Source organism: Caretta caretta, chromosome 1 (assembly GCF_965140235.1).
Source record: "Caretta caretta isolate rCarCar2 chromosome 1, rCarCar1.hap1, whole genome shotgun sequence".
Taxonomy (NCBI): domain Eukaryota; kingdom Metazoa; phylum Chordata; order Testudines; family Cheloniidae; genus Caretta; species Caretta caretta.
This window is the reverse complement of record NC_134206.1, coordinates 45,631,308-45,644,134: the sequence shown is the minus strand read 5'-3', so window position 1 is coordinate 45,644,134 and position 12,827 is coordinate 45,631,308. Positions and strand designations below refer to the sequence as shown.

The following is a 12,827-nucleotide window of genomic DNA, read 5'->3' as shown; positions in this document are numbered from 1 at the left end:
ACGGTGTGAAAGTTCTGTTTGTTTCTCCTTGATGAAACCCCCCGCCCCTTGGTTCACTCTACTTCCCTGTAAGCTAACCACCCTCCCCTCCTTCCTTCGATCACCGCTTGCAGAGGCAATAAAGTCATTGTTGCTTCACATTCATGCATTCTTTATTCATTCATCACACAAATAGGGGGATGACTACCAAGGTAGCCCAGGAGGGGTGGTGGAGGAGGGAAGGAAAACGCCACACAGCACTTTAAAAGTTTACAACTTTAAAATTTATTGAATGCCAGCCTTCTTTTTTTTGGGCAATCCTCTGTGGCGGAGTGGCTGGTTGGCCGGTGGCCCCCCCCCACCGCGTTCTTGGGCATCTGGGTGTGGAGGCTATGGAACTTGGGGAGGAGGGCGGTTGGTTACACAGGGGCTGTAGTGGCAGTCTGTGCTCCAGCTGCCTTTGCTGCAGCTCAACCATACACTGGAGCATACTGGTTTGGTCCTCCAGCAGCCTCAGCATTGAATCCTGCCTCCTCTCATCACGCTGCCGCCACATTTGAGCTTCAGCCCTGTCTTCAGCCCGCCACTTACTCTCTTCAGCCCGCCACCTCTCCTCCCGGTCATTTTGTGCTTTCCTGCTTTCTGACATTATTTGCCTCCACGCATTCGTCTGTGCTCTGTCAGTGTGGGAGGACAGCATGAGCTCGGAGAACATTTCATCTCGAGTGCGTTTTTTTTTCTTTCTAAGCTTCACTAGCCTTTGGGAAGGAGAAGATCCTGTGATCATTGAAACACATGCAGCTGGTGGAGAAAAAAAAAGGGACAGCGGTATTTAAAAAGACACATTTTATAAAAGAGTGGCTACACTCTTTCAGGCTAAACCTTGCTGTTAACATTACATACATAGCACATGTGCTTTCGTTACAAGGTCGCATTTTGCCTCCCCCCACCGCGTGGCTACCCCCTCAACCTTCCCCCCCTCCCTGTGGCTAACAGCGGGGAACATTTCTGTTTAGCCACAGGCAAACAGCCCAGCAGGAATGGGCTCCTCTGAGTGTCCCCTGAAGAAAAGCACTCTATTTCAACCAGGTGACCATGAATTATATCTCACTCTCCTGAGGATAACACAGAGAGATAAAGAACGGATGTTGTTTGAACGCCAGCAAACATACACTGCAATGCTTTGTTGTACAATGATTCCCGAGTACGTGTTACTGGCCTGGAGTGGTAAAGTGTCCTACCATGAAGGATGCAATAAGGCTGCCCTCCCCAGAAACCTTTTGCAAAGGCTTTGGGAGTACATCCAGGAGAGCTGCGAATGCCAGGGCAAAGTAATCCTTTCACATGCTTGCTTTTAAACCATGTATAGTATTTTAAAAGGTACACTCACCGGATGTCCCTTCTCCGCCTGCTGGGTCCAGGAGGCAGCCTTGGGTGGGTTCGGGGGGTACTGGCTCCAGGTCCAGGGTAAGAAACAGTTCCTGGCTGTCGGGAAAACCGGTTTCTCCGCTTGCTTGCTGTGAGCTATCTACAACCTCCTCATCATCATCATCTTCTTCGTCCCCAAAACCTGCTTCCGTATTGCCTCCATCTCCATTGAAGGAGTCAAACAACACGGCTGGGTAGTGGTGGCTGAACCCCCTAAAATGGCATGCAGCTCATCATAGAAGCGGCATGTTTGGGGCTCTGACCCGGAGCGGCCGTTCGCCTCTCTGGTTTTCTGGTAGGCTTGCCTCAGCTCCTTCAGTTTCACGCGGCACTGCTTCGGGTCCCTGTTATGGCCTCTGTCCTTCATGCCCTGGGAGATTTTGACAAAGGTTTTGGCATTTCGAAAACTGGAACATAGTTCTGATAGCACAGATTCCTCTCCCCATACAGCGATCAGATCCCGTACCTCCCGTTCGGTCCATGCTGGAGCTCTTTTGCGATTCTGGGACTCCATCATGGTCATCTCTGCTGATGAGCTCTGCGTGGTCACCTGCAGCTTGCCACGCAGGCCAAACAGGAAATGAGATTCAAAAGTTCGCGGTTCTTTTCCTGTCTACCTGGCCAGTGTATCTGAGTTGAGAGTGCTGTCCAGAGCGGTCACAATGGAGCACTCTGGGATAGCTCCCGGGGGCCAATACCGTCGAATTGTGTCCACAGTACCCCAAATTCGAGCTGGCAAGGCTGATTTAAGTGGTAATCCACTTGTCAGGGGTGGAGTAAGGAAATCGATTTTAAGAGCCCTTTAAGTTGAAATAAAGGGCTTCATCGTGTGGACGGGTGCAGGTTTACATCGATTTAATGCTGCTAAATTCGACCTAAAGTCCTAGTGTAGACCAGGGCTTAGGGACACTATTGGAAGAAGTTACTCACCTTGTGCAGTAACAGTGGTTCTTTGAGATTTGTGTCCCTATAGGTGCTCCACAACTTACCCTCCTCCCCTCCACCTCAGAGTTCTTGTCAGTGACTTTGGTAGAGAAGGAACTGAGGGGGGTTAGCCTGCCTACAGTGGCTAGTCTCGTGGCAGGGCACAAGGACAAACAGTGCATGTGTGGGCTTAACGGACACTACTATCAAAGTTCTATGATCAGCAGTGCAGGGATGCAAGCACACCTACAGTGGAGCACCCATGGGGACACACATCTCAAAGAGTTGTCATTACTTGCACAAGGTAAGTACTTTCTTTTTAGATTGTTAGGCACTCAAATAAGTACCATGCATAGATATATAGGGGACTATGCAAGTAGAAGGGAATGCGTAGAGGTAGAAAATGTGTGGTGGGAGACTCATGTTTTTAGGGCTCTGGATAAAACTTAATTATAGCTGGAGAATAATGCTAACATACAGTGCCTTTTTGAGCAGCAGAGGGGGATCCCTGGGTTGTAGCGTAATCCTAGTCATATCCCTGACTTTTTAGGGTGTTTTGCCTTCTTTCTTTTAAAGGAAGTTATTGATCCACAAGTCCATCTTCCAGCTCAATTAACTGGGATGTACCACATGATTTTCAGCAGTTATATACTATATAATGTGGGTAATAAGAGATGTTGAATTCACTTCTGGGTATTAGAACTAATTTTTTCCCCCATGACTTCTTTCTGGTAAAAAGATAGCTTTGCCAAAAGCAAAATTTATTTATTTTAATGTAGTATTCAAGAGTTTGTCTTTTGGTTATTGGGATGGGCAGATCTGTTTTAAATTTGTCTGATTTGGGCAGCATTTTGGCAACAAAACTGAAAACAATATTTTTAGACTTTGCTGAGCTGTTAATTTCTCATTGGCATGATAGAACTTTGAGAGAGACAAGAGAGGTGAGGTAATATCTTTTATTGGACCAATTTCTGTTGGTGGAAGGTACAAGTTTTTGCGCTACTGTGCTAGACACTGTACACACATAAGTGACTGCTCCTCCCGAAAGAACTAACAGTTCAAACAAACACCACGGTGCTCGAGAACAGAAGTATTTTGCAGATGGGGAAGTGAGGCACAGAGAAATCAAGTGACTTGCCCCAAGTCACACAGCAATTCAGTGGCAGAGCCAAGAACTGAAGCCAAGTATCAAAAGACTCAGTCCACTACCTTAACCACAAGACCATCCTTTCTCTTAAAACAACCTTTTATTGTTTAACTGAAAAAAATCTACTTTTAGCTTGAGGTATGGAAACTACTCCATTGATTTTTGGCTCACTTCTCGACTCCAGTGTTCTCGGAATACATGTTCCACTCCTTTCCAGACCCCAACATGTGATGCCAGAATGGCAGCTGGTATCAGTATCCCTATGGTATTCCTCTCCATCCTCATGTAAAAGTAGTTGTTGAAACACGGTACTGTTAACAACAGGGTGCTCACACTGGATCTGAGCTTCACAACTTCAGAGTCACAAGAGAACTATGACAGACGCCCACTCTGGACTGTGCCTTGAGGGGTCCTTTGAGAGGACTGAGCCCAGACAGAACATTGGGTGTCTCCAAGGTATCTCACTACTCTTATATGAAAGAGTACCCCACTATGCCTTCTGGTACCTTGTACTGTACCAAGGCCCTGCACCAAGGAGGTATGAGATCCCACAATGGTAGTATTGGGGCCTGGAAGATCTGTGAAACTGCTGCCCGGTAAGGTCTCTTGTCTAACAAGAGGATAAAGGAGATCCAGGGTCCTGAGAGAAAAGGAAGAGCTTTGTCAGCCTCCTGAAGACATGGAATTATAGCAGCATAAGGAAGAAGAGAAGAGTAGGAGCGGGAGGATTCTATACTAGTGACCTTACCCTACTCTTCCCCAGACAAGGCGGTGATTCCAGCTTCACCACCACATCCTGATTACACAAAGACCTTCCAGGACTTACTTAAGAGGGTGACAGAGTCGCTACAATCCCCATGGAAGAGGTCCAGAAAGCACCACACAAACTGCTGGATATCTTGCATAGCATGAGTCTGAGTTGTGCTCCCTATTAAGACCCTCTAAACTAGTAGCACACTTGGCAGATGCTTACCATGATCCCACCAGTATACCTATGGGCTGAAAACAGGCATTTTGTACCTGTGAAAGGGTCAGAGTACCTATTCTTTCCCCTCCTCCCAACTTGTTGGTAGTGTCATTGGCCGCCAAGCATAACAGACAGAGACAAACCAGGACTACGCCACATAAGAAAGAAGTAAAGAGTCTTGACCTCTTTCGGAAAAAGGCATATCCTTGGTTTCCCTGCAGTTTTGTGTGTCAAATTGCCAAGCATTGATGGCCAAGTATGATTTTACCATCTACCACAGGGACACTTGTCCTTTACTTCACAGCTACGGCCATTGGAAATTGGTGTTTTGGCAGGACCTTCAAAAGCACACACCAACTGTCCCTCCATATCTACACATCCCCTCTGGTTTTACCCCTCCCTTTGAAGGCTAACTTTCCCATTACCTATCTGTCTGGACAGAATTCACAATGGAAAGCTGGGTAGTAGAGGATATCTCCTTAGGATACACCAGCAGTCTGCTTCCTTCCCCAACCTCCATCTGTTTTCTGGGACACTTTTCATGAGGGGAGGCTTCTGTAAGAGGTAGAGTTGCTTTTGAGGGCACTGGAACTAGTGCCTTCGACAGCAAGGAGAAAGGGGTTTTACTTGGGGTACTTCCTTATCCCCCAAAAGGCAGGAGGATGGAAACCCATTCTCAGGGAATTGAACAAATTAATACACCACCAAAAGTTCAGAGTGGTGACCCTGCCATCAATTATCCCATCTCTTTACAGCTCTAATTTTCAAAGATGTCTACTTTCACATGGACATTCATTGGGCAGCCAGGGAATTCCTGAGATTTGTGGCCAGCCAAAAGTGGTACAGCGTTCTCGTCTTTGTACTCTTGACAGTGCTGAAGTGTTGATCAAAGTGCTGTCAGTAGTAGCGGCTCACTTTCATCAATGAAGGAGTGACAGTTTATCCTTACTTAAATGATTTGGCTCCTAAAGGGACAATCTTGCCAGGAAACACAAGAAGCAACCACCAAACGTCTACGTTATCTGATAGGTTGGGTTTTAAAATTAACCTGGAGATGTCTACCCTGTAAACCTCACAATCGATAGAATTTATCAGAGCAAGGCTGGATGCTGTTACAACCAGGGCATACGTACTACACGACCACTTCCTCTCCATCATCTGACTAGTTCAGTGAAGCTAGACAAGTCCCAGGGCATCCACATGGTCCTGCTTGGCGCTATTGGGTCATACGGACACAAGTACTTATCCTGTTGGCAAAACTTTATCTCTGATGTCTGCAAGCCTGGTTGTGGACTGTTTACACTCTGGGCAAACACAGTCTCGACTTGTTAGTCCTGATTCCCAAAAGGGTCTTAACCTCCCGTAGTTGGTGGGAGGACAGAGGAAAAGTATGTGTGGTAGTGCTGTTCAACTCCCCACTTTCAGCAAAGACTATAACCACAGATGCACACGTTTTACGTTGGGGAACACGCTTGGAGGGACAGGTTGGTTGAGTTGTATGGTCTTCTCAGGAATCTGTGCTTCACATCAATGTGTTGGAGCTAAGAGCAGCTGGACTAGCCTACGAACAATTCTCCCTCGTATCTGTGGCCAGTTAATCTGGGTGTTATTGGATGTGATGGCAGCCTATTGCATCAACAAGCAAGGAGGAGCACACTCCTCAGTTTTGTGTGGATCCGTTGCCCTTGGAACTATAGCATTCCCATGTATATTACCCTGACTGCTGTCCACCTGCCAGGAATCCAAAACATTTTGGTAGATTCTATAAGCAGACATTTCTCCACAGAACTTGAATGGGACCAGCATGAACCAACTTTGTGGGAGGGGTTATGGGTGTGGGATCTTGCATCCACAGATCTCTTCATGTCCCATGTAAACAAGTGCCAGGTGATCTGGGAGATGTTTTTCTCATGTAATGGTCAGGAGCCCTGAAATACGCGTTCCCCTCCAAATTACCTTATTATTTTAGGTGTTGAAGAAAATCAGAATGCACAAGGTGCAAGTCACCCTCATAGCATCAGGTTGGGGCCATCATTTCTGGTACCCTATTCTTTTGCAACTGTCCTCCTGACCTCCTCGCTGCCATCCCCCTGGGTATTAACCCAGGGCAAAGGACGGACTTACCAACCCAAATCAGCCATGCTTCACCTGAGGGGAAGGTATTTGGTTGGATGTCAGTGTTAGAAAAGGCCTGTTTAGCTGATGTACAAGCTATTCTGAGCAGCAGTAGAAAGGGACTATACTGGGAAATGTTACAAATCAAAATGGAGAAGATTTGCATTTTGTTGTTTTAATAGACAAGGAATTTCCTCCTTTTGAGCAAAGAATCAATGAGTACTGAACTACCTCTTCTACTTAAATCTTCGGGGCTGTCATTTGGGTCTCTCAGGATACACCTGGAGGCCATCTGTGCTTGTCATCCACTAGTAGACACGTAGGCTATACTGGTGACAGCGTGCTGTATATGAGTAGCTACATGCACAAGTAAAGGCAGGCTGCATCCACACTGTAGTGTATAGCTACGTGCGTCAGTGAAAGACTCTCTAGCAAGGGAGAGGTAGCAGGGAGAGTTTCCAGCAGTGTCCCCACTGCCTCCTTGCTTCCTGAGTGTTTCCCTGCGGTGGGGACGAGCTTTGGCAGCTCTCTGTGATGGGGAAAAGCTGTATCAATGAGGAGGCAGCAGGAAACTATACTGCTAAAAATAGCAGTGTAAACATGGGAGCCACTGTTTCAGCGTGTAAAAGGCTGAAAAGTGTGCATACCTTAAGGGTTCAGGGCTGTCTTTATATGCCAAAGTAGTGCAGTACCATCTACATTGCTGTTTATACCCATGCTAGGGAGGTATAGTGTATGTATTCTACATGCCGCCGTGAAGAGTGTGCAGCATAGATGTAGATACTTACTCTGATACAGATACTTACTCTGTATTTTCCCACCCAGTCACTGCCCACTTCCTGAAAGGTGTAATTCTAGACTTCCCTCCGGTGGCAAAATGTGTACCAGCCTGGGACTTGAACCTTGTTTTATCAGCCCTTACTAAGTCACTGTTCAAGCCCCAGGAATCCTGCTCTCTACTACGTATCTCCATGAAGGTAGCATTTTTGGTCACTATCATGTCAGAGTCTAAGAGCTAGGGAGTGCTCATGGCTTATACCTCCTTCCCTCTTCTACTCCCACCCCTCCGCACCTCCCTGATACAGTTCTCCACTAGGCCAAGGTATCCATAAGACTACATCTGAAATTCATTCCTAAGGTGGTGTCAGATTTTCACATGAACTAAAGTATCCAGCTACCATTTTTAATAGTAAACCTCTTTCTAGCAGGGAAGAGGTGACATGGCACTTACTAGATGTGTGTAGGGCTCTTTTCCTTTTACCTGCAAAGGATGAAATTACTTCAAATGTCGTAGACCAGGGATCTCAAACTCAAATCACCATGAGGGCCACATGAGGACATTGGCCCAAGAGCCACATCACTGACACCTTTTCATACAAAGATACAAAAGCCCCCAGCTCTGCGTCCGGCCTCGCCCCGCCCCACCCCAGCCCAGCCTCTTCCAACCCCTTCCCCAGAGTCCCCACCCAAACTCCACTGCCCTCCCTGCCCCAATTCCAGCCCCTTCCCCAAATCCCCACCCCAGCCCCGCCTCTTCTCCACCTTCTCTCCTGAGCATGCCTCATCCCTGCTCCTCCCCCTTCCCTCCCGGAAAGCCCCAAGAGCTGCCAAACAACTGTTTGGCAGCAGGAAGTGCGGGGAGATAGGCAGAGGACCGGGGATGTGGTGTACTCGGAGGTGCAGGGGTGGGGGGTGAGAGGAGCTATGGCGGGCGGCAGGAAATAACTCCGTGGGCTGCATACGTGTTTGAGACCCATGGTCTAGTGTACTGCCTGCTCTCATTCCCCACTGCCTGGTTCCCCCTACCGGGGACTGACAGTAGTGAAGGAACTAAGTTGCTGGTGGTCTGGCAGCCTCCTTTATCCCCTAAATGCAGAGTGCAAGGAGAGTGGTGGCACATGAATATGGATCAGGCAGACAGTGCTAAGGAAAAATCTCCAGTCCTGGGTGTATGGAGCACATGTGCAACCCAGAAGTGCACTACGCAAAGGGACAGCACATCTTGAACTGAAGTTACTACATGGTGAGTAACTTATCCTTATGGAAGGTGTACCACCTCAGAGTCATGGACATCTAGGCCAGTATGCCTTGGCCGATCCTATGGGTTTGAAGGAGGAATACATCTGTTAGATAATTCCCTTCACACTCCTTTGTCGCTTCACTATTGTTCACATTTGCTTCAGTGTGGATTAGGGTTCTCATCTACATCTCCACATACTTCAAGGTTTCTTGATTCTGCAGGAGATAAGGCAGCCTGATACTATCCCTCCTCTTGTCCTAGCCAGAATACACATAGCATTGGTCATGAGCTTCTTGGGATAGGGAGCACACAAGGATGCCTTCTCAGCACAGCACAAAAACACCTAATGTAATTGGGTTAGCATTTCTTGGTGTTCAGAAGGTTAATTCAAGGAAAATACACCCTCATAAAGTGAGGCACACACAGCAATAGTTGCATACTTGAATCAGCAGTATGACATGAAAAAACCCACTCTGCTTAGGGAGTCTGCCTCTTTTGCAGTTCTGCTTTCAGTAGAGCCATATTTAATCTGGGTCACCTTAAATGCACAGTGAACTTGCTGATCTGATAAAGTTTCTTCCAGGGGAGTGGTCATTAAAGGCAGAGATATTCCAGCAAATCCTCAAGAAATGGTGTATCTCCATTGTTGACCTGTTGGCAATATATTTCCATGACAAACTCTCTCCTTTTTTTAAATGTATCTGGACATAGAAACACTAGCTAAAGGAATGCTTTACTGTTCCAAGGAATTTTCCTTGGCTCATACATTTCCTCCCTTCCTGGTCATATTAATAATAATATTATTTTGTATTACTGTAGCACTTAAGAGCCCTAGTCATGGAGCAGCACCGCATTGTGCTAGGTGTTGTACAAACACAGAACAAAAAAAACTGTTTTTGCCCCAAAGAGATTACAGTCTAAGTATAAGACAAGAGACAACAGATGAATACAGACACACAGATCTGGGAGTACAAGAAAACAGTGAGACAGTATTGGTCAGCATGATAGGCAGTTGATTGTCTTAAAGAGCACTAGTCATCCTGTGACTCCTTTAATCCTAATTTCCCCAGACTGGCCAAGGGAAGGTGTTGCCTAGACCTGCTGATGCTTTCCCAAGGGGTATAAATCCCTCTGCCCTCATGCTGAAACCATCTTGGGTCCAGTAATGCCTAGAACCCAAGTGTATTAAATCTCTTGCATTGGTCCACAACAGGGCACTCCTGAAGTGGTAAAGCATCTCCAGGTGCCCTGACCATAAGAACGGCCATACTGGGTCAGACCAAAGGTTCATCTAGCCCAGTATCCTGTCTTCCAACAGTGGCCAATGCCTGGTGCTTCAGAGGGAATGAACAGAACAGGTAATCATCAAGTGAGCCATTCCCTATCACTCATTCCCAGCTTCTGGCAGACAGAGGATAGGGTCACCATCCCTGCCAATTCTGGCTAATAGCCATTGATGGACCTATCCTCCATGAATTTATCTAGTTCTTTTTTGAATCCTGTGATAGTCTTGGCCTTCATAATATTCTCTGGCAAAGAGTTACACAGATTGACTGCACACAACTGTGTGTTGTGTGAAGAAGTACTTCCTTTTGTTTGTTTTAAACCTGCTGCCAATTAATTTCCCTAGTTCCTGTGTTATGAGAAGGAGTAAATAATACTTCCTTATTTACCATGCTGCACCCACAAAAAAGAGAAAATGAAAGAGGTACAATGAGGTGAAGGTGGCACTTTCCACATGATACAGGATAGGCTTTTTTTAGAAAGAGAAGAATCAGAATCCCCCCATCTTAGATTTTCTACATAAGATTTTCCATTGAAGGCCCCTTTACATAAAAGGCTCTGCACTTCAGAATCTTCAGCAGTCTTGCAGCGGTGGTGTACAGTGGAATCTTCTCCTCTTCCTTTCAGATAGCCCCTCACTGGTTCTATGGCAACTGTACTTAGTCCCCTTAGGGTTGTGCAAACTTCCCTTCAAGATTTTCCATTTGGTAGATTTGTGGTTCTGCCTTCTGACATTAGTTCTGGATAGCAATCAGGTTGGCCAAGAAAATTAGAATTCTTGTACTTCCCTTTAGTCCTCCGTATTTGCTATTCCCTAGTGACAAGATGATCTTCAACACTTACCTTAGTTTTTGCCCAAATCCCTGTCTCCCTTTCACCTAACCACGGTACCACTTTCCAAGCTTCTGTCCTGATCCTAAATCAGGAAGGGAAAAAAGTCTACCACACCTTAGATTTCAAAAGGACTTAAGTATGTACTTAAATTAGGAAGATTGAGGTGAATGCATCCTCTTTTCTTCTCGTTCAAGGATAAGATCTAGTATCCAGCAGTGGAAATTGTCAGTAATGGTGAGGTTAATCACTACAATCAATTTTGGTTATAATTTATTGCAGATTTATTTTAATAATCAGTCTTTTTTTTCCTGCAGATAAGCAGCAAAGATGAAGATTTTTTAGACCTTTCTGTTGATGTAGAGCAAAATACATCAATTACTCACTGCTTAAGGTACATGCACAAACAAATGCTTATACATTTTAGTCTTTCATCTGTCACCATGTTAACTAATAATAAATTGATGAAGATGAAAATGGAGGAAGTAAAGCAAAATATCTCAGGTTAATTTGATAGTCCAAATGTTTATTTTACATGCTTATTGTCCCTGTTTATTTAAAATGAGACATGTAAACATATGATGTAAAACAGTGTGATTTTTGTTTTGTTTAAAAATCAGTACATATTTCAAAATCAAGGAGTAGTTTCTTCTACATCTTGCATTTTCCTTTCTGTTATATTCAGGGGTTTCAGCAATACAGAAACTCTGTGCAGTGAATACAAATATTACTGTGAAGAATGTCGCAGTAAACAGGAAGCACATAAAAGGTATAGTGTACTTAGAAAATATATATTTCCATTTTTGGAACTTGTTAATGATTTTTTTCAAAAGGTGCGAAAATGATGGCATACTGATGACATTATGGGATAGAGATAGTTGCACCCTGAGAAGCTCACCCCTTGCTCCCAGTCACCCCCGCATGACTTGTTTCTGCACCACCATGCATTGCCAAAACTTTCCAAAAGGCAACGTGCCAGATGGTGGTAGGTTGTACACTGGGGTATCTGCCCATGGCGCACTGCAGATACACACCTCAGTTATGGGGACAGTGATATTCTTGCCATATCTTCTAGTTGCTCCCTCAACCAACCAGTGTCACTTCCCTTTTATCAGGGATGAATTTCAACATCAAGCATAACTACTGATAAAGATGAGATAGAGTGCTAGAGAGACTGCTGTCAAGATTGGTGAGGGGTTTCTGAAAAGTGGGCATGTCAGTTTATCACAAAAATTATGTTTTGATTTTTTTAAAGTGATGTTTATTAAGTTAGTTCTTTAGAATACAGACCGTGAAAGTGGGGCCTCACAATCCTAAAATTATGAGCTTTCATAGTATTTGTTTCCCCAAAGAAGCTTGATTTGTGTGAACTGACATTTTTCCTTGCAGAGAAAGACAGTTTGTGGCTACCTTGTCTATCTGGTTTTGTGTGTCCTGTATATATTTTGGTTGTCAAAAGATTGCTTTTAAGGATAATTTCTGTGGCTGCAGTCTCAAGAACTACCCTAATTATTTGTGCATGTTTCAGTAAGAAATAGAATACTTAAGACAGCAAGATCTTTGGAGAAGTTTGTGTTCAAGATACTATGTGTGACGATCAGTCTTAACTGTATCTGAACACGGTTAAGATAAGAAAAGAGCACTTGTTTAAGTTAAGACAACTGAGAGTTTGGATATTCCTGAAGTGGTCCAATATCTGGCCAAGTTAAGAGTAGATTATGGAGGTCAAATAACTATTTGGTTTCTTGTCTCTCCATAAAGGACACTTGTAATTTTATGGAGATTAGGAAAGCAGAATCATGAGGATGCTGAATGGTTTTTAATTTGAAGAAGACTGGGCTCACAAAGTTAAGACTGAATTTTTAATTTTATTTCCTGAATTTGATATGGACTTGGCAAAAATGCTAAACATCTACCCTGATCCGTACTTCTAAAAACTGTTTTAGCCTTAACAATTGTAAGATTATTTATTGGGGTGCAACATACATTTGTCACAGATTCTTTTTCAGGCAGCTACTAAAAATGAAAGTTAGTGAAGCTCACACAGAAACTTTAGCTTTAGTTAATACAGACAACTGTAACTGAAATAATAGAAAAACCATTATACAGAAGTATAAGACCAGTACAATGTG

The 12,827-nt window shown here is 44.7% G+C and overlaps 1 protein-coding gene across 2 annotated transcripts in view; it reads left to right on the top strand.

Annotated features, from left to right (window-relative positions):
• The window catches only part of USP12 (ubiquitin specific peptidase 12), a 74,477-nt gene that overhangs the window by 48,239 nt on the left and 13,411 nt on the right, over window positions 1–12,827 (top strand). For both annotated transcript variants that reach the window (XM_048846309.2, XM_075127545.1), the window contains 2 exons: window positions 11,013–11,089; window positions 11,381–11,464. In XM_048846309.2, the coding sequence (XP_048702266.1) occupies window positions 11,013–11,089; window positions 11,381–11,464 (161 nt within the window). The remainder of the gene's footprint in view (window positions 1–11,012; window positions 11,090–11,380; window positions 11,465–12,827) is intronic.